At 36.7% G+C, this 22,758-nt stretch overlaps 1 protein-coding gene across 1 annotated transcript in view; it reads left to right on the top strand.

The window, feature by feature from the left end:
* The window catches only part of brinp3 (bone morphogenetic protein/retinoic acid inducible neural-specific 3), a 390,081-nt gene that overhangs the window by 32,091 nt on the left and 335,232 nt on the right, over positions 1 to 22,758 (top strand). The window contains exon 2 of the mRNA XM_018093645.2: positions 12,209 to 12,494. Within this exon, the coding sequence (XP_017949134.1) occupies positions 12,259 to 12,494 (236 nt within the window). The 5' untranslated portion in view covers positions 12,209 to 12,258. The remainder of the gene's footprint in view (positions 1 to 12,208; positions 12,495 to 22,758) is intronic.

Genomic DNA, 22,758 nt, shown 5'->3' with positions numbered 1-22,758 from the left:
AAAACATTGAAAAAGAATGAAAATGAAATATTCACAAATTATACATAACATTTCTTTTGTATCACACATATTGTATCACAGAATGGAATAAAATTGCCCATTAGCCTTATAGATTAAATGTTTTTTTTGGTTTTTTTTTTAAACATCATGTGTATTCAAAACTAATACTTTCCTTTGTTGAAATACCGTTAAATAATCTATGAGCTTTAAATAATATATGTGCAATTGCCAGCATAGCCAGCTACCCCCTTATGGATGTAGATTGGTTGGACAGGTTACAGCAAGGCAAAACTTCCCACAAGGTTGCCTACCATACCAGCCCAAGTAGTTCTCAGCCAGAGAACTGGATAAGCACAAAAAACAAAACCACTAGAACATTCTAATGGCCAGAAGACTTGCCTAAGAATTTGTAGCATTATTTTTCTATAAATTACCATTTACTCGACCCATGTGATAGACTAAGATGCTAACACAGCCTTTAAAAGGCAATTTGATTCCATCCTGGATACCAAACGTGCACTTCTTTTAATGGAGCGCAACTCAGCCTGCCCATCTGATCTGAGGACCCTCAGCTGCCCATGCCCAGCTCTTAGGGTAAGATCAACCAACCACTTACCATGCCCTTCCAGTCGTACATGCCTTTCTCAGAGGGTAAGGTCAAACAACCATTTACCATGCTGCTCCCATAGCTGCCCATCTACTCTTTGGAGACCTCCCTTTAGCTGTATATTAAGATCAACCAAACACTTTGCCATACTGGTTCGGAAGCCACCTATCCACGCTGTGGAGATTCAGCTCAGAGGGTACAGCCAACTGGCCACTCTATTATGCTGCTTCCATAGCAGCCCTTCCATGCTGTGGATATCCAGCTCAGAGACCATCTCACCACAGAAACAACTGCTAACCTTGTCATGAATGGGGACCATTAGTAATTTGCTTGCTTGTACCCTTAATCCTTAATCGCCCTCCCCCCAGGTGATCGTCAAATGTTATATTGACAATGGGGAACTGCTTTCTGCCCAGAAAATCAAAACTATGCTCTGTGGAATAAAGGCTAGCATTGTGCCGGGGAGCTAAGTGATCAGCTTTAATATATAGATATAGTAAACCTCTACCCCCAGCGTGCAAAGGGTAGCTACAATAAGCAGGCCTGTATGATTTAATTTTGTGTGTGGGGGCTGTTTCTAATTCAATATAATTGCACAGATATGGGGAAATTGCATCTACTCCACAATTGTTATGCAACCGAGTTCCATAAAATTGCAAGCAATATTTTCCTGGTGTATGGTATTTTCACAGGTGCTGTGGGTTTTTTATACAAACCTTTTTCCAGAGGGAATGCTTGCCAATAATCAACCACCATCTGCTTTCCTGGGCTACCTTGTATGCTAGCCACCCAACTACTACCAGTTGGGTGGGCAAGTGTAACCAGGCAGCCAATTGTCCTACGGATATGCAGCTGTGTCAACCCTGGCCATAGACTCCCAAGGCGAGCATTTTGACATTGTTCTAGTTGTATACCCTAGTCGCTGTGTGGGCCTACATTACATCTGATCCAAGCTACAATATGCAGGCTCTGTTTTTCATACCCATCTGCTGGAAACCTACTAGACATAATAACAGAGGGTTATACTATATGTAGGTTCTGTCTGATTGTCCTCTGAGCAGAAGTTGAAATCCATGACTCAATTAAGCCCAGTAAAATTAGAGGTAAGAAACCAACAACAGGCTATATATATCTATAGAAATACCATGCAAACTTATTAAAGCAAAGCCTGGGAAAGTGACTGTATTCAGGCTTTGCCCAATTCCCGACTAAGCCTCAACACCCTCTCTGTATACTCTAATTACAGATCTCTGTATACTCTAATTGCAGTAGCAGCAGCTCAGTGCCACAGCCTGGATTTCTATATAATATAATACAGAGGATACCTTTTGGGCCCAGGCTGACTTCCATGCTGCCCGAGTGACTACAGTGCAATTAACTGCTGTAAAAACAGCAAGGAAATGGCACAAGACTAACAAGTAGCTTGCCTTAATAGTTCTACCCCCAAAGCTAGCAGTATAATGAGGGGTTAATGTATATATTTCGCAGCTAATAACATTATGTATAAGAGAGAACTCTGCCACATGGTCCTTGATACACTCACAGGGGCAACAGTACTATCCATGACTAGCCTGCAGGTTCTGCATGGGTTAATTATGTATATATAAATGACATCAGCAACTCGATAAGGCACAGTAAAATTAGAGGTCAAACTCCAACGACAGGCTGCTTAATCAATTAAATATAACTGTAGAAATCACGTGCAATATGTAGCCTTAGTAAAGCAAAGCCCAGGAAAGTTACTGAATTCAGGCCCTATTTCCCATATCTTTCTCTCTCTCTATATTCCAGCAGATTAACTGCTGTAAAACTGCAAACAGCAAGAGACTACCAAGCAGGTTGCCCAAATAAATCTACCCCCGATGCCAGCAGTATAGTGAGGAGATAGTGTGTATATACTGCAGCTAATAACAATATATTACAGAGAGAGCTCTGCCTCATGTTTCTACCTGCTCAGAAGATAGGAAGTGAACTGCTTCTCTCGTAACATCACATCCCTATCCTTCTCCACCACCAGCCCAGCTTTCCCCCGCCTTGTCTCATTGCTTCTCACCCAAGCACAGCTACCCTGCCTATGCTGCAATACAGTGTGTACCTTTTTTGCCTGCCAGTTAATTAACTGTGTCAGTGCCTACCATCTGACCTGCCTTGTACCTGCCTGTGTGTTAAAATTCTTCCTGCTAAGTTCTATTGCCAAGTGCCTGGCCTGACTGCTTCCTAGGCAACTATCTCCTTGTTCCTCAATTCTTAAAAGAAGCCAAGGCTCCCCTTGTGGTCAATAGAATCCTTGACATTCAGTTCCATAAATCTGCTTATTAGGTGATTAATGTCTTGAACCTACAGTAGCAGCCATATTGCACTAAAACTTTTATTGTCCCACATGAGGTAGGATCTGCCCTGAGCAGCTTAGATTAAGGCAGATCTATTTGGAATACTGAAAGGTATGAACATTTGGAACACATATCTACACGGATCATCTAGTATTTCATAATTTTTCATTAAAGTTATAAATGCCTATTTATAAAGCTTTAAAAAGTTTTGGACCAAGTCAAAGCAATTTGCTGTTAATAGAGCAGTGAAATCTTAATTGTACTGTAAAGCTAAAATGTAACTGTTCTTTTACTACCTTCAGTGACTGGTAAGTTACCAAGGAGTCATAAACCATCAGTGATTTCCTCTCTTACTCTATCCCAAAGATATTTGTCTTCCCATAGAAAATAGTGCCAAATAACAACTAGAAAAAGCAATTCAGTGATAGTTTGGGCAAAGTCAATGTCAGCTCTTTTTAAGAGCAAGAAAAAAAACACTGTCAAACATGTCAAAATGAAGACTGAAAGATTTCTGTCAAAATAAAGTTTTATTAGCAGGTGAAGTCAGATAAAACATCATAATCTGTGAACTTTGACAAACATTACTGCTTCAACACTTTATAAATAGGACATTCAAGCATTTTGTTATAGCGGAAGCTATAGTTTTTGCTTTGGAGTCTGTAAGCGACTGGTGGAGGCACACCATAGGCAGACCAGTACATATATCACCAAGTTATGATTGTTGATGTCTTTGGCAAGCTCCCTGCAGTTTCCACTTTGTAAATAGTATCATGAACAGACCATTTCTCATCTGATGAATTGGAATGTGTGCCTGTAGACAAGAGGCTGAAAGTATGAGCAGTGGATACCTTTGTTTTTTTCTCTGTAAGTTTACCTGATGCAAATAAAAATGTGTATATACTGTATACATTTTTATTAATAATTTTCCCTAAGATCCAACAATGGAATTAGCACCCCTGCCACCTCCCATTTACAGGAAGAATAAATGCCTGAGAGCACCTGTAAAGGTGTTTTTAGCTTGAAAACACTCTCAAAAGCATCTTCAAGTTTAAATACATGGGTATGTTTTTCCATTTAAGTGTGTAGGAACCAGCAAGAGTGGGTTTGGCCTATTCTCTCTAAAATACTGCATGTCATTCCAAGAGTATCATTAGTTTTTATCAGTTCAAGCATGGGTCCTATTAACTAAAATGCCTGGGACCAGGGGCGCTGCTGCCATGAGGCAAGTTGAGACACACCGCATCAGGCGGCAGTGCCGGACAAGTTACCAGGGGCGGCAAAAAAGAGAGCAGAGAGCGATATTGCACCCCCTCCTCCCATGCGCGCGGGGGGAGTGTAGAGGATGGCATCAACTTGGCTGCCTCAGGCGGCCAGGACCCCTGAGGCGGCGCTGCTCGGGATCTGGATAAAGGATTTTTCTGTAATTTGGATTATATCTTAGTTAGGATCAAGTACAAGGTACTGTTTTATTATTACAAAGAATAAGGAAATAATTTTTAATTATTTGATTAAAATGGCCTTCCCTTTTTTGGACAACGAGTTTCCAGATTAAGCATCCCATACCTTATTATCATTAATTAAGCCATAAGTTTATTCTAGTATAGCTATTCACCTATACCAATGATTATTCACATGTCCAGATACAGACGTTCCAAAACATCTAATTTATGAAAACACTATCAGCAACATTTTCGCTGACTTTCCAACTCACAGTCCAAGTTGGGTATACATTAATAAAGCTCTCTCACCTGGTAGTGATGGCTGAATCTGTCCCATTTCACATTAAATACATTAAAGTCAGTGAGCATTTATTCACAGCGACTTTTTTCGGCGCACAATACATTGGCATCTATGGGTGTTTTTCACAGCAAAAAAAAAAGTTTTGCTCATCACTAATGCCTGGCCCATCTCAGTCCAGTGCTACAAACATACTCAATGAGTATATGATTATATGATTAGCACTCCCACCATAACTACTGTAGGGTTAATATAAGAAAAAGAAGTTGCTCTGTTTTGCCTCAGACACTGATAAAGCTGGCCCCACATGAAGGAGAAAGGACACAGAGTAACTTATAGATAAAGACATTGAGAAAATGAAATGAAAATATTACATTCCAATTACAATATTTTTTTTAATAGTCACATAAGGCAATAAAATGGTCCAAAATGAGACAAATATTAGTAGTATAACATTCAGCAGGTATTATATCCCTTATTCTAAAACAGCAATTCACTTTAATGTGGAACAATTACAAAACAAATTGCATTGTAAATGGTGAAAGGCAGGCATATATCTTTGTATTTTCCTTTTCAGTAAATGTAGTAAAGAGCTTTCCATTCTCAAGCTTTTCCTTTGTCCAACTTTACCTAATGAGATTACACCATTAGGATAAAAATGTTTATTGGATATATGTCATCATTAAATATCCCACACCACTGGTATATGCACAGCTTTCTGCGTTATTAGGATAAAGGTGTTATCAAAAGATTTGCACCACACATTTTTCTTTCAAGATAAGAATTTTTTTTTCATTTATTTGTTTTTTTCTTACTTGCAGCCTCATTAGAGATTCAGAAGGAAGGTAGTCTCTAAGTCAGAAAGGAAATGTTTGTTAGTGAGATGAGGTGTTATCTGACACGATGCTTGTTAGACAATGTATGTGTTTCTGCCTGTCTATATCAATACGTCTTCAAACGCCGTTCAACATCTATTTCCCAGAAGAGTCATTTTTAACTGTCTGGAGGCTGAGAGGAATTAGTAAGTAGCACTAAAAAGATTTAACTCTTCAGGTAAATAAATACATCACAAGCAGGCATGTAGCCAAATGATAAAGACAGTCAGCTTGATAAAGGCCAATATGTCAACCGACATTTGTAAAGCACAAGTTGATCTTGTGGGAAATAATTATATTAGATTGCCAGATATAGCTGTCAAATTTCCCCTTCAATATAAATAAAAGAAAGGTTATTAAATGCTCAGTTCTTCAGCAGCTTGGGGTATGATTTCTACAGCAAGTGTGAGAAGAAGATATCCCATGTCCATCAGCTTTTCCTTTTTATCTTTTAGAACTTATCTTTGAATGTATCTACAGTCATTGCATGGCCATTCAGTGTGTGGCATGTATCTATATGCTTGCTATGTAGGCAGTGCAGAAGCCAGTTTGTATTCCATTCTTAAAATGGGTAGTTTACCTTTATTATTATTTGCCTCCCTTTTCTGCTTTATCCACTTCTCAAATTGGGTCACTGGCCCCAGCAGCTACAAAATGATTGCTCTGTGAGGCTACAGTTTTAGGGGCAGATTTATCAACATTCCGATTTTCATGGTTTCAGAGGTTTTCGAAACCAAGACAATACTCATTTCTACAAAAACCACCATTGTTTAGTCATTTATTAAAGAATCTGATTTGAAAAAGCACAAACGCAAAAAAGAAGTGGAGAAACCGTGAAAACCACAACTTTTTTTTTATATTGTCACACAAATGACAGCATAAAAAAATACCCCAGACAGATTAACTCTTCATTTGCTGAATGCAGCCAAAGCCCTCCTCCCTAGGGCCTGGAAAAATATAAAAACCCCCATCATAGCGGATCAGAGCGGATATACTTAGTTGAAGAAACAAGAAAGCTTGAAGATTTAACCCACTTATTACACAACAAGGTACCACTATACCGGGCTATGTGGACATCATGGCTAGAATTTAATAAATTAATATACTAACATAGAATAACACAAGTTGGTTATTGAAAGAGAGAAATGTATCTATCTAACAAGATGTAACTGATTTCACGTGCAGTAATAAGAAACGACTTGTTATAACCCTGTAAGATATGAATGATATTGTCATTGTATTTGCAATGCTTACCTCCCCCCTCCTTTTTTTTATGTATCCCCCCCCACTTTTTAAAAAACAAAAAACAAAAACTCCAAAAACCTCTAAAACCACAAAGCAAAGAATGATCTTCCAATTGTAAAAAGGACACCTGCCACTGTCTTTTACATGTTCTCAAAGGCTTTTAGATGGTATATTTTTTCTTTTGGATTTGTTGCAGTTTTGTTGCATAATAAATGCCAAAAAAAATCAAGTTTTTTTTCATGACAAAATTGTATTTTGGTACAAAAAAATACGAATTGTGAAAAAAAAATTGAATGTTAATAAATGCACCCCTTAGTGTTATTGCTACTTTTTCTTCCCATTCAAGCCTTCTACTAATCATAATTTAGTCTCTCATTTTAGCTACTTAATGGTTGTTAAGGTAAATTGGACCCTAGCAACCAGATAGCAGCTGAAATTCCAAACTGAAGAGGTGTGAAACAAAAAGTTAAACAATTAAATTGAAAGGATTTTTTAGTAGGCTTAAGGTATGGAGATCCAAATTATGGAAAGATCCCTTATCTGGAAAACCCCAGGTCCCAAGCATTCTGGATAACTGGCTCCATACCTGTACTAAGATGCATTCTAATAAACCTGCGTTGTTTATTTAACTGATTGTTGATTATTAACCTTATTCAATATTATTTTTCTTCTGTGCTCATATAAGGGAAAAATAACATAACATATTTGGTAATTTACAAATAAATTTTCTCATGCAAAAGGCATTACAAATTAATGGTTGTTTTTAGCAATAATCATGTTCATGACTGCAAACTGCTCAAGGCACAGGAACTGCTGAAAAATACAGCTGAAAGGCAGTAACATTAGAGACTGGGAAGGATTTCTCAGCTGGAACTTGCTTGATTGAACCATGTAATACGTACTTTTATCACCTACCCTGAGTATAAATTTCATAACAAGCACTTTAGGTGAAGCCTGGGTGGTTTGTTCAGCTATTAAAATGGCATACGAATGAAAACATTTGACTTTTTTCTTAATCTTTCACTGGCACTAACACTGGCTACTCAGTCTATTGTTTTCTCTCCATAAACTACAACTTTGATACACATTACTGAATGCTGCTACATACAGGGACAATGAAAAAGAGACACCTTCCTGTTATCAAGCATCATTGCTTAGGGAAATTAATTAATTAAATTATGTACTAGAATGTCCTTGGGAAGAAAGTGCTATAGTTTAATTATTCCGAACACTGAAACCATGCCTGTATACTTAATGATGCCCTATTTCCCCAAACAAGCACACAAGCTCAAGGGAACATTTCAGATGCCAGTTATTTCTTACATAAAGAAACGGTAGTATATTAAACCAAATGACTGAGAATGCTACAATATGCTAACATTTGAAATGCATCCTTTTTATTTTCATCAGATACCGTATTTTGTCTGCAAAGCTACTGTGCTTTAAAGTCCCATAAATATTAGAAGCAGAGGAAATGTCAAGAGAAATCGTGTCTAAATGTATTTATTTAGTGAGAGATGCTGAGATCTGTCTTTTCTTAATTAAAACATGAGCAGGGAGATGTGGCAGAAAATAAATGTTCGTTAAGGGCAGAGTTTGGAATCAACATACTTTTATTCTCATTGGTTTCACTTGCCTTTAATCACCATAGACAAATTGTCAACATTATATTACCCAGTTAAATTTGGATGGGCTTTTTAGCCACACCATAAAAATTGTGGGAATAAAATGTACTTTGTATTCTCTACACTAAAGCATTTGGATTGTTGAAAGAAAAACAAGAAGGATCTCTTTTTGGCCATTGTATAACTGCCCTACAACAGGGACCCATTGCACAAACTTCTAGGAGATACAGGCTGGATTGGTTACCTGTCCTATCTTTTTAAATACATGTTAGTGTTATTAAAGAAAATGACTTGAATGACTACTTAACCAACAATGTATATCATAGCTGTCAGCTATTCAGCCATAACAGTCCATGGCCATAGGCCCCCAGGGCGAGCATTCCACCACCCTGATCTCACCTATAGGGTGGGTGGGTGGGACCCTGCTCCGGAACACCCAAAATGCTACCGCTCCTTCCTCTAGCTGCCTATTTTCCCTGCCTCTGATGTCACTTCCTGCCCCTTTCTAGCCCAGTCACTGTTCTTCTTCCTGCATTGCAGTCCATCTGGAGTTCCTAATCTTACCAAATTAGAATATAAATCAGAGATCACTGACAGGAGATAATGCAGCTCTAACTGTAACAGGAAGACATTTGGGAGTAAAAGACAGATCTCTGTCCATTAATTGGCTGATGTGACCTAACATGTATGTGTGCCTTGGCTTGTTTGTGTGCACCATGAAATGTATGATCTCAGAGGGCGGGTCTTAGTACATAAAATAGCAGTTTAGGATTACCCAATGAAACATACAACTAAACAATTATATTTGTATAAACATGGTTTATTTAGATGAAGCAGGGTTTTACATAAATACATATTATGCAATATATTGTTATAGAGCCCTAGATTGTTCAGGGATATAGTCATTTTAGTCTAAAAACTAAATTTAAAATCAGGGGCTGCACATGCTATAGCTCAGCTCGGCAAACTGATAATCCTTTGGGTATATATTACGCCCCATTAAGCTTATAGAAGACCTAAAATTTAAGTAAAGTATAAAAATGAACCAGATGCAGAAATATATTAGGCACATGGGCTATCCAATGAAACATAATAAAAGTGTATTCCATGTTCAAGTTCTGGTATATTATAGAGAAGTTATAAAGGGGTTCCTTGGCAATTACCATTTTGAAATTAGTCATATTCCTAAATTATATTTAGCAACTATATATGCCAAAAATTTCCTTTGTAAATGAAATGGACAGTATACTAAAGAGCTTGTTTATAAAGTTTGCTCAGCACAAAATTATTTGCACAGTGAACATGTCTGCCCTGCCCATTTTTGGATTTTTAAAGCTGGACAAGATTGCATTGTCCTTAAAAGTTTTTTTTAAATATGTCACAAGTTGCAAATAATTATGTGCAAAAGTCCAAAACATTACAACTTTGGTTGCATAAAAAATATTTGCTAAACGGATTCTGCAAATAAATATATATATATAGACAACAAACACGCACAGTGACCATGCTTATGAAAACCTCAACCTCATTTGTGAGCCATTTGCAAATCTTTATATGCAATTCACATTTCACAGTGATTAACAAAAAAAGGAAAGATGGGCACAGCAGTGCAAAATGTAACCGTTAAGGGGAAACGTGCAAAAATAACCATATGCAAGTAAAATATTAGCTGCACAAACTTTATAAATGACTTCCACTGTCTTTTTTTTTTAAAAATAAAAATGGCTGCATTATGACTATATTGTACCTGCACAAGGTATTCAGCATTACATTTTGAATATTTTTGTAGCTGATTTGTGAAGAACATAAAAATTACACTTTTGGCCTAGTAATGTGAACAGACTGAAAAATATTCTGGACTTTATAGATATGTCAATAATATAAAGGACGGCAATGAACCCTGGAAGTTTCTTAATGCAGCTCTTTATTGAAAGGAAGCTTTCTGTTAGTTTTCACATTATGTTTTAGCTGTAAAAGTTGCAGATTATAAGCACTCATGTTCTAGAGGTTTACAACCAAAGAGGGCTTGGAACTTCTAAAGGGACTAATATATATATTTTTATTTTTTTTTAATTTGGTTACATTTTATTCTTTTAACTCAAGAGCTTATGTGAATGCACACAAAACAATTACTTAGGGGGGAAACAGAAAAAACTGTGCACAAATAAGAATAAAAATTCACATTTCACACTAATATTTTTCATTAGACTGTTATTCCATTGCGAATTTTAACTGCACATTGCAAATGTTTAAGACTTGCTTGAAGATGGAGTAATTGTTAGAGCAAAAATTCATTAAGTTTAATTCCAAATAGTGCACACTGGTGCAAGCTAAAAAATGTGCAATCGCTATCCTACTGTCGCATGAGGGGCAAAGGGTTTGCAAAAGGTATATTACATTAGCGCAAAGGCAAAATTGTTCGCAATGTGAATATTCGCATTGCAAACATTTTTTCCCATTAGCAACATATATTACATTTCCCCATTAGTGTTCTCAAACCTGCTGCTTTTCCTGCAGGAAACTAGTTAGAATCAGAGATCATTAACTGGGAGCCACTGTCTAAATTCTAATTGGCAATGCATCACAGCTCATAATTAGCAGTATGAGCTGGAAATACAGAGAGAAGCAAGATACAAGTGGTCAGTTTTCTTAATGTATCGGATTGGAGCTGTGATTTGGAATGGCATCAGTGCTTAATTTATGAACAAGTACTTCTTGGAATTCAAATGAGTATATGGTAAGAGAATATGGGCAATGTGCATTTTCTTGGTCTAAAGCTTTCCACAATAGTTACTGAGATAGACTTAGGATAAGCTTAGAATTTGCTAAATGGGTTGCACTGAAGTTATGCTTTCCTGTTTAGGCCTGATCCTGAGATGACGATACTACTCCCCAATTATGTTGACTCTAAACTATATCAGTTAACTATAACAAGTGAATTGTGCTGAAATCAGATTAAAATAGCTGTACTGACAAGTGGGTTTGAAAAAGAAAAAGCTGCAGGAAGTATTTTAAATCTGAATTCCTTTTACATGGTAGACAAGGTTAACAAGCTGTCACTTTTTTAAGTTCTACTATTCCATTATTCCATTGCTTTACGAAGGATTTGTAAAAGTTCCTGTTTGGAGCTAATAGCTGATGGAGAGCATATGAGAGGTGGGTGGACGTGGGAGTGAGAAGGTATGACGCACAGAACTTTAATGTTACAAATAATCAGTAAGTCAACATATAAAGGCTTATTTATGAATATCTGTGCTAAAGTGCAGTTATTAACATTAACATTTATTTATAAAGCGCCAACATATTTTGCAGCGCTGTACAATAAGTGGGTTTCATACATTGGACATACAGAGTAACATATAAAGCAATCAATAACCAATATAAGAGGTGAAGAGGACCCTGCCCAAAAGAGCTTACAATCTACAAAGAGCAAGGGTTGAGACACAAGGTGTGGGAATGGGCATGACCAGAGTTGTGAGAGGTGTGGCATAGGGTATTGCTAAACTAGATTAGGTTGAGAAAGCAACCGGTTGGGCCTTTGTTTTTATGATCTGACTTGTAGTTGACTGTTCAAAAACAAATGCTGATTGGTTGCTAATGGCAACTGCACTTTTGCAATATATCATCTAAAGTCCAATGAATTCAACTATTGTGTTTTCTAATTGAAGATCTTTTGCAACTCTGATGTTTCCTTGTTTACATGCTGTAAAACTGCAAAAACAGGTAGACAGACCCAAATACAATCTTAACTGAAGTAATGAATATCTTCTATTTTTTTCTTCATTGTAGATGATGAAGCAAAGCTAAGAGAATGAAGGATATGAGCCCTCTGTGGAAGCATGATATGGCGATGCAGTGCTGTTGCTGAATTGCTCTCTCTGATGGCTCTATGGGTGTGGATTGCACTGAGTCTTCATTGCTGGATTATTGTAATTGATGCTGTTTCAGACCAGCATGCCACCAGTCCCTTTGATTGGCTCCTTTCTGACAAGGGACCCTTTCATCACTCACAGGAATACACTGATTTTGTGGACAGAAGTCGTCAAGGATTTACGACAAGATACAAAATTTACAGGTAGGAAACCAAGTTTATTATGAACTTTGTGTGACATTTAAAGTGATACAGACATAAAACCCTACTTTGCAAAATATAAATGTATATTATGGGGCAAGTTTATCAAAATGAGAAACTTCAGCATTTATTCACTTAGCATTTCATATACATTTTCTGGAAACAATTCTGTTCAAGTTGCACAAGGGTTCCATAGGCTTCCATCAAAACAATTTTCAAGTTGTACTTACCCACTTCAAAAAAAAAGAAAAATAAATAAATTCTATTTATAGAATTATAAGAAAATGACTGTTGGGCCCATTGGATCAATGGTGGTGAGAAAATTCAGATGTAAAAGTGCAATTTTGATGTGCGAGAAGAAACATTTTTTGAGATATTTTGGTTTCTGGCAATTATGCCATATATACACCTGTACAGTACAAGAATGTTTTGTGGTACGTTCTGAAGCACATAAGGCCAACACTGAGAGGTAGTAGATGCAGGGCTCCTCCGACACCTTGCTCTCCCAGGCATTCCCTCTGGTGCTTGTGCAATTGAACACTAGTCATGGGTATTGATGGGCAAAATAATTTTCCAGGCATGGATTTGCCGCGTTTTGCCATTGGCAGATTATTTCGCAAGAAATCTGCCACACACATAAAAAAGACGCATTTTTGCAAATTTTTAGGCAAAGTGAAAAGGGACAGATTCACTCATAACTAGTAACGGCCATTATGTGTATGCCCATTGGCGATTCATGTGATGCCCCTTACATTGCATGCTGATGTTGCGCCTGCTTGCACATCATTCACTTTTAGATAAAAATAAGTGTCTGATACCAGGGGCACACATACATGCTAGCCACCCTATATCCCAGTTGTTGAATTAACACTTTAAAGGCTTCCTGCAAGTCCTTAATTTATAGTAGTTTAAAAAACAAGTGTCAACCTGGAAATCCCCAGATAAAAGTTTAGTAGTACATATTCACCTTAATGAAATGTACTGTACTTTTTACTGATGGAAACATTTTTGTAATCGGTAATGCCAAATAGGGATGTAGCGAACCTCACAAAAAAAGTTCGCGAACCCGTTTGCGAACTTCTGCCAAAAAGTGCGAACTTTTGCGAACTTTGCGAACCCCATAGACTTCAATGAGAAGGCGAACTTTAAAACCTAGAAAAGCCATTTATGGCCAGAAAACTGATTTTAAAGTTGTTTAAAGGGTGCCACGACCTGGACAGTGACATGCAGGAGGGGGATCAAGGGCAAAAAGTTCTCTGAAAAATATGTTGTTGTAATCAGTAATCAGAAAATAAAAGCAGTCCTTACAAGGACTATTGGGTTACCGCAGATGAGATCAGCAGGACAGCTGTCCCCAGCAGCTACATACAGAGCAGTAGAAAGTAGATTACTAGTCAGCAAAGCTACCTAAACTGTCCCTCAAACCCCTGCACAGATCTCTCCCTATGCTAACTCATCAAGCACACACAGGCAGAATGTAAAATGGCTGCTGGGCTTCGGTTTATATATGGAAGGGAGTGGTCCGGGGGTGGTCCAGGAGGGAGAGCTGCCTGATTGGCTGCCATGTATCTGCTGGCTCTGGGGTGAGAGGTCAAAATTTGGCTCCAGCTAAGGCGAACCCAAAATTGCGAACATCGCTAAAAGTTCGCGAACTTGCGAACTTGCGAACACCCGATTTTCGTGCGAATTAGTTCTCCGGCGAACAGTTCGCTACATCTTTAATGCCAAACAGAATTTTAAATTCAATGAATTCTTGATAAGTTGGGTGGAGTGATTTTTTTTTTCATTATTGCTGTCTGTTTCCCAAGTTGTCCAATATGTCACTTTATTTTCATTGCATTGTCATTGCTTTCTAATTGTTTCTCACAGCTGTCTTCAAAAAACCTGTAATAATTAATAGTAAGGTGTCTGAGATGAGATGTTGTGAATTAATACTTGATGAATTGCTGAATATTCCAAGTTTAGACTGTAGACATTTGGGGAAAATGTGTTTCATATGTAAATCTGAAAATATTACCTTTATTTACCTCATCCAAATGCTTTACATGTAGAAGACAGTGTCTATTTTTTCTTTTCATCCAATGAAAGTTTTTTTTTCTCTTAACCCCATCAAAAATGTTAGTAATTTGGGGTCAGCCTGTATTTGGGCAACTTGCTCCCTGCCTGAGGGAATTCCAATGAAAAGGATGCAGTATTCTGTACTGGCACAAGTTGAATAGTTGCTGGTATTATTAGTAGATGTTTATCAATGAATTCCTCTAGTGTAACATGATAGGTAATTATAAATGCTATTCAACTACAAACAGCAACTGCTTATTTTCCTAAGTGATATGTCTATTTCTGCTATTTAATGAGAGTTAAAATCATTTGAATGTGGGTTGGGTTATAGAAAAAGCACTTGAGATTAGTTCAACAGGTTCTGGTTTCTATACAGGCTCACTACTCCACTAAGCACCAAATGATTCGATTTTAAATTCCATATGCCCACATCTTTCCACTCAAGGCTAGTTACGTCCTTAAAGGAAAAGTAACACTACATTTTTTTAAGTAAAAAATCTATTCTACCCTGCTCCAATAATTGCCCTATCCTGCACACCATTTATAATTTTGAATGCTTTATTGGAAAATACCGGCTAAAGCTTCCGGTCATTTGAAATAGGGCGATAAGGCGATGCAGAAGAAGCAGAATCCACTATGCGACGATCGATTGATCATTCATAGCCTCCTAGACTCCTTCCTATATAGAAGGAAGGCTAGGAGGAGAAGTCGACCTTCGCATAATGGATTCTGTTTCTTCTGCATCGCCGTATGGCCCTATTTCAAATGACCGGAAGCCAAATTTTAGCAGGTATTTTCTAATAAAGCATTCAAGCTTTGTTAATGTTAAGTCTCAAGTTTAGAGTTTGGAATGTATTTATACAGTATATTTGACAACTTTTTGGCATTCAGTAGGCTTTATAACACATGATAAGTAGCACATGTATTTATATTATGATGTTCAAGCATATTGCACTTAGTTCATCTACTTCTGACTCTGTTCTATTATATGTAGCACACATTGATCTCCGTGTCACTAGGCATGCTATCTGTAAGAGAGAATTCTTGTATCTGACATTTCAGAAACTGTGAGATCAGCAGGATATATCACAGCTAATAATGAATCAGCTGGTGTTGATTAGAACACCTTGTGAATTGATGGGTATAGAGCGCTATTCTATTTTATAATATTCAAGTGACAATTAAAAGATCATTAAACATAACATCATTTACCAGTTTCCTCTTTGTAACTTCTTGCTGCATAGTTGATTTTTGATTTATGGTACAATATCCTTTATGGTTTTTATTGAAAATTTCACAAGAAAATATAATTATCAGGCTGATATGTCGATCCACAATACAAATCTACTGACAACCGAAGGTCCGCTGCAGTCTGCTAGTCAAATGAATTGACAAAGAACCTAATAGCCAGAATGCAGCATACTGTGCATCAGCACATGAACACATTGCCTGCCAGCCAACCTGAATATTTACCTTAGGGCTACTGGTTCCATGTGAGCAAATAACCAGAAAGCAGCACACTGCGGACCAGTACGGAAACATATTGCCTGCTAGCCCACTTAAATATTTCCCTTAGGGCTACTAGTTCCAGGTGAGCAAATAGGCTGAGCTGAGTACACTGTAGAACATCATGGGAACACATTACCTGCAAGGCCAGTGACCTATATCTATTAGGGCTCCTGGTTTCAGGTGAACATTTACCTATAGCTCAACACACTGCAGAACAGAGTAGAAACACATACCTTATCTGCTGCTTTTCACACTAGGCTGTAATCAGCCCCTGAAAATTCACCATATTGCAGTACATGTCCCAGAAAGACAGGCCTCACAGGCTTACTGAGAACAGCAGCACTTACCTGAGTCTCCTGGAACAGCATTCTGGGCTGCTGAGTTAGAGAGTGGATGGGGCCACCTCCAGCACAGCACAAAGGCATCACATGATCACCCAATTATGATCAGCTGGTATCTGCAGACAGGTAACCAAAAACAACTTCTAAGGTTACACAGAGGCAAAGTGGCCTCCTGCCTCCTAATGCCTCCTGCAAGGGCTTAAAGGAACAGTAACACCAAAAAATGAAAGAGCTTTAAAGTAATAAACATATAATGCACTGTTGCCCTGCACTGGTAAAACTGGTGTGTTTGCTACAGTAACACTACTATAATTGATATAATAAGCTGCTGTGTAGCCACGGGGGCAGCCATTCAAGCTGGAAAAAAGGAGAAAAGGCACAGGTTACATAGCAGATAACAGATAAGTTCTGTAGAATACAATAGTGTTTTATCTGTTATCTGCTATGTGCCTGTGCCTTTTCTCCTTTGAATGGCTGCCTCCATGGCTACATAGCAGCTTATTTATATAAATTATAGTAGACTTTCTGAAGTAAACACACAACTTTTACCAGTGCAGGGCAGCAGCACATTATATTTTAGTTACTTTTATACACTTTCATTTTTTTGGTGTTACTGTTCCTTTAAGTCTGCAGCCATTTCTAGCTAAAAGTCTTGTAGATCAATCTTTTTTATTTACTACATCACCTTAGGAAAGCCTGTTGAGAGGGGCAGCTGACCATGAACCTTTCCTCCCGTACATAGGGAACAACGCAAACAAAAAAGTAACAGGAGGCAGTAAGGCTCAGCCCTAATTAATTATGACTAATTACTAACTGACCCTAAGCTAACTGCCACCTCCCTCACCTATACGTAAAAATAAAAAGGAAGGCAAAACAGAAAGGCAACTCAAACACAGGCAGACATGTAATACCAAAAAAATGCACACCAGTGCCTTACCTGATCCAGGATCTGAAACACAGAAGACTCCAAGACATGAGATAATGTGCTGGGTAATAAAAAGGTCCCATTGACCAAAAACCCCTGTCCCTAGGATACCTTATGGGTGGGCCTAATGCTTTCCCAAGGTTAAAAAGTAACTTTTGCTTCCAATGGGAGCAAAAGCAGAAGGACAAAAAGGCATCATTAGGTGTATGTGCTTGGTCTTTTAAAGATTTGGGGAGGGTTCTTCTAATGGGGTTAGCCCTTCACCCCCCAGTCCGACTCTGGGCAGGAACTATCACATTGAGTAGTGACATGGAGTGAGTCTAGGGAAAATAATTTAACTTGAGTTAATAGATATTACTGAAATCCCATAATTCCAGTAGAAATGGGTGTGAAAATAGATAAAAATGATTACTAGAATTAATAAAATATGAAATGTGATGTTCTTCTGATTTACATTTTTTATCCTTCCATAATAGAGAGTTGGCTTTAACTGGGTGAAACCAAACTTATTTTAAATTTAAAGCTAAAATCCTTAATTAACAGTTCAATACAGCAGTATGAAAATTGGGTAAAAATATTGAAGTGAAGTGAAAGAGGCAAGAAAAATTTGCTAATGTGATATGACTTTGAATCTGTCCTGAAAAATGCATTGAAGTCAATAGGCCAATTTTTTTTTCGTATGACAATTTTTTTCTTGGTGAATCTTTTGTCACAGTGTATTTTGCTGCAGTTTTGGAAAATAAATTTCAGCGGAATTTCACAGTGAATCCATGCCTGGTGAAAAAATTAGCTACTAAAAAATAACTACTTTTAAAGAATTTTCTCAAGAACCTGAATAAACACTTGAAGAAACATAGAGAAACAGAGAATAATTTTGTACACATAAGAATAAAATGTTGTATTTCACAATGTAATATTCTTCTTTAGACTGCTATTGTATTGTGAATTTTACATGTGCATAGTAGACCATTAAGATGTGCTTGAAGGTGGCATACTTTTTTTTTCAGTAAGATGTTTTATTACATACACTGCACACTGGCGCAAACTGTAAAATGCTCAGTCTTTTTTTCACTGTCACAAGTAGTCATTATACAGGATTAGGGTTTGCAAAAGTGATATTAAACTTCTGTAAAGATACATTTATTGCATTCATTTTTGCATTGTATATATATTTTCCCTTGGAAACTTTTGGCGTAAAATTCACAAAACTGCAGAAAAATTTGTGAAACAGTGAAAAATTTGTGAATGCGGCTACCACAGTAATTTTTTTTTTTTTTAACATACACAACTTTTTGACTTTTTTTTTTACACAACCACAACTCTTTCTCAGTCACCGAATATTTGTTGTGGTGAACTTCTGTGGCAGTTTTCCAAAAAATACAGAATTTTGCTGTAAATCCATGCCTGGAGAAAAAAAAAATTCGCTCATCACTATTCTAAATTATATTTCTATATATACTGCTTTTGTCATTGTGCCAAAATACAAAACCTCTTTTTAGTTGTGAGCTTATGACTTAATTAGTGTTTGGTAGACACAAATGACACTAAAAAAAAATTCTTCCCAGACAGTTTTTGGTTTTATTGCCTGACCTTTTCAGCACTAATGAGAGATACGATTTTAATATGTTTGGGATTTCTATTTTGTTTTAATGGCATTTTATTAATCCATTTAATATAAATTTTATTACTTATCTAATTGGGAATACAGTTCTGTTGTAGTGTATAATCTCTATTGTCAATTACATATTATATAAAGTTTGATTTTTCAATAAGTTGGTTATGTGACATTTAATATAAATTGATGACAGCTCACAATGTATGTATATATATATATATATATATATATATATATATATATTTTTTTTTTTTTTTATTTTATTTTTTATTTTTTAATCTCTTAAATGAGAGCTAAAGAGCTATAATCTGTCAGACTATTTCAAGTATACACTACCCTCAGTACTAACCTGCTGCTGAATTCTGACTCCCAATATCCCAAAACAACTTACAACAACTCTACAGGATATAAATCACAATGGTTGACAAAGTATGGTCTTGTAGTTGATGAAATTCTTTTCATTCATAGATAATGTCTGGGGTTGATATACATTATTAAGAAGGCTGTTTTAAGGAATTTTTTTAATGTTTACATTTACTTTTTATGGGAGAGCAGTGGGGCCACCAAAAAGAAAAAAAAATCTGTTGAATCTGTCATAATTTTGACTTTTTAAACTCATAATTATAAGACTAAAAGTCAAAGTCATAATTATGAGTTTAAAAGTCATAATTCAACAGAATTTTTTCTTTGGGTGGCCCTAGTGCTCTTCCATAACTTTTAACATGAGTGTTTTTTTGTAATCTCTATTTTTTAATTCTTCATTTTTAATAGTTTAATAACTTTTTTTCCATACTGGAATAATCATTCAAGCACAAAAAATTCCATTCCCACCACACAATTTGCATCAGGAAGAAAAGATTCTGAGGCTTAGCAGTGCTGAGGGTTACCACCTTGTAAAACAGAAAGGCGTGTTGAAGACATTCTGAAAAACACACAAGTATCTTCTTTGATAAAGGGAACAGAAAGGGGATTCAAAGCTCCTTACAGGTCAAGCACAAGAAGTCACATTAAAGAATTAACCTCAATGAACCTGTAGGGGGCCCAGTTGCTAACGTTCATTGTTTTTTTTCTGTTTGTTTTTGTTTTTACAAATCGTGGTTTGTAGTGCTAAAAATTGTAGATTATACTAATTACATGAAAACACAATAAATTTGTGCTTTATTAAGCTAAAAATCCGTGAACCAGCACAAAAACATTATTTTGTCTTGCACTTAAGGGCAAATGCCCATACCTGGTGCACTCTTATCATCCAATTTGTGCCTGTATATTTTGCAACTATTTAGATTGTAAGCTCTATGGGGCAGGGACTTCCTTCCTACTGTGTTTCATACCAAATGGCACTTAATCTCTATGTATTTATACTTATTGTATTTATTATAACACTTGTTCTCCTTATGTGTAATTGTGTATGTTGTAAGATTGTACAGCGCTGCGTACCCTTGTAGCGCTTTATAAATTAGTTAAATAGTTATATATACATACTTACATACATGAAAAAAAGACAAAACTAAGCCATCTAAAGTTTGTCGAGGTCATGTAGACATCAATGGGCCATGTACTGGGCAAATTGTAACAATATTTATTTAATTCATGGTTTTAGAGGTCTTTGGGAGGGTTTCTTTTGTGAGCCCACAAAAATCTTTACAAAAATTACAAATTCTAAGTTTTCATTTTCTTTAATTCCGCATTTTAATTTTATTGTGCTTTTTATATTGTGACCCTTTAATAAATCCCTAGACATTCAGGATTTTAGTGGAAATTTTTTTGTGGTTTAAAAAAACCACAAGAACTTTTTTTTATAAATGAGGAAAAATAGAAACAAATTTAAATTATATTTTGTCAAATGTATAGATGTAATCCTTAATAAATATGTTAAAATGATACAACAGAATGAAAATCAGTAGAAAAATTATGGAAATGAAAAAGGCACGTAAATGGTGTTGTACTGGTAATACATCTAATATAGTTGTAAAAGATTATTTTCTAAATTAATCTTTGTGTTGTTGGATACCTAGTTTCTAAGATTCATGCCCCCCCCCACACACACACACAAACACCACACACAAACACTTTCTTTGGGCAGATACTTGTGAGATGCATATCCATGTGTTATATTATTAAATGCTATATGTCTGTTTATGACTACGCTGAGCTGCACTCTGTTATTCATTACACACTAAAGTGGTGGCACATTTTGTGTTGGCTACACAACTGAAAAGTCATTTAGTACTAGGGAATGCTGATAGTGGTCATACAAGTGACTTGTGACCAGCACTACCCAATGTAAAATGCTTGTGACCAGCTTGCTACCCATGAATCCCTTACATGTACATTTTCTTTTTTACAGCAATTTACAGCTGAATAGTTTTACAATACTATGGAATGGTCATAGATAAAATGCACAGACCTGTGACTAGAGTAAAGGGATGTCATGTTGAAACATAGCGCCATTGAAAGATACTTGGAACATACATTTTTCTTTGCCACAATGTGCTGCTGTGTAGTTTATCAATGAAATGGAATGGTGTAATCCCATTGTTCAGATAGTTAGGCTGGTGTATGAAGGGGTGGTAACCATGTTAATTCTAGCTCATACATAAAACTGACTTGGGTGTCCCCTGGATTACTGTCTATAATTTTTTTATGTGTTTCAGGGACCATACAATTTTGAGCGGGCCAGTTTAACAGAATGCCTTACAGACAATATATACTGTATTTATTTTAGTTATTAGGCATGTTATAGTTTTATGTAAAAAAATAAATTATGGCTCTAAAAAAAAAGGTTTCTTGCTTAGTGGCACAATTTACATATTTCAGGTGACTTTTGAAAGAGAATAAAAAGGTACAAGTTTAACTGTCTCACTCTATATCAGAAGGAATTTTTTATTAGTCTCTGGCAGCAAGATCTATTCCCTGCATTGCTTTTATGTGAACTTGCATGCTTCCTCTTCCTGAATCTCACAAGGATGTTCTGCGAGCAGACAGATGTTTTTCAGTTCCTATTAATACAATAAATCTAAATTCTGCATTATGAGTAGGGATGTAGCGAACCTCAAAAAAAAAGTTCGCGAACCTGTTCGCGAACTTCCGCCGAAAATTGCGAATATTCGCGAACTTTGCGAACCCCATAGACTTCAATGGGAAGGCGAACTTTAAAACCTAGAAAACCCATTTCTGCCCAGAAAAGTGATTTAAAAGTTGTTTAAAGGGTGCCACGACCTGGACAGTGGCATGCAGGAGGGGGATCAAGGGCAAAAACCTCTGAAAAATTGACACACGCCGTTTTTCGAAATGATCGGTAATTTTGCGACTTTTTCGTATTTTCCGGCGCTTTCGTAAAGTTATCGTAAGTTTTGCGACTTTTTCGGAGCTTTCGTACCGTTATCGTAAGTTTTGCGACTTTTTCGGATCTTTCGTAACGTTATCGTAAGTTTTGCGACTTTTTCGGAGCATTCGTACCGTTATCGTAAGTTTTGCGACTTTTTCGGAGCATTCGTACCGTTATCGTAAGTTTTGCAACTTTTTCGGAGCTTTCGTAACGTTATCGTAAGTTTTGCGACTTTTTCGGAGCTTTCGTAACGTTATCGTAAGTTTTGCGACTTTTTCGGAGCATTTCGTACCGTTATCGTAAGTTTTGCGACTTTTTCGGAGCATTCGTACCGTTATCGTAAGTTTTGCGATTTTTTCGGTGCCGGCGGACCCAAATTGCGAACATCACGAAAAGTTCGCGAATTTGCGGACTTGCGAACACCCGATGTTCGCGCGAATTAGTTCGCCGGCGAACAGTTCGCTACATCTCTAATTATGAGATGTATAATG

The sequence above is a fragment of the Xenopus tropicalis genome, chromosome 4 (genome assembly GCF_000004195.4).
Source record: "Xenopus tropicalis strain Nigerian chromosome 4, UCB_Xtro_10.0, whole genome shotgun sequence".
NCBI classification, from domain to species: Eukaryota; Metazoa; Chordata; class Amphibia; order Anura; family Pipidae; genus Xenopus; species Xenopus tropicalis.
The sequence above is the reverse complement of the archived record's forward strand: the minus strand, read 5'-3'. Positions and strand labels throughout refer to the sequence as shown.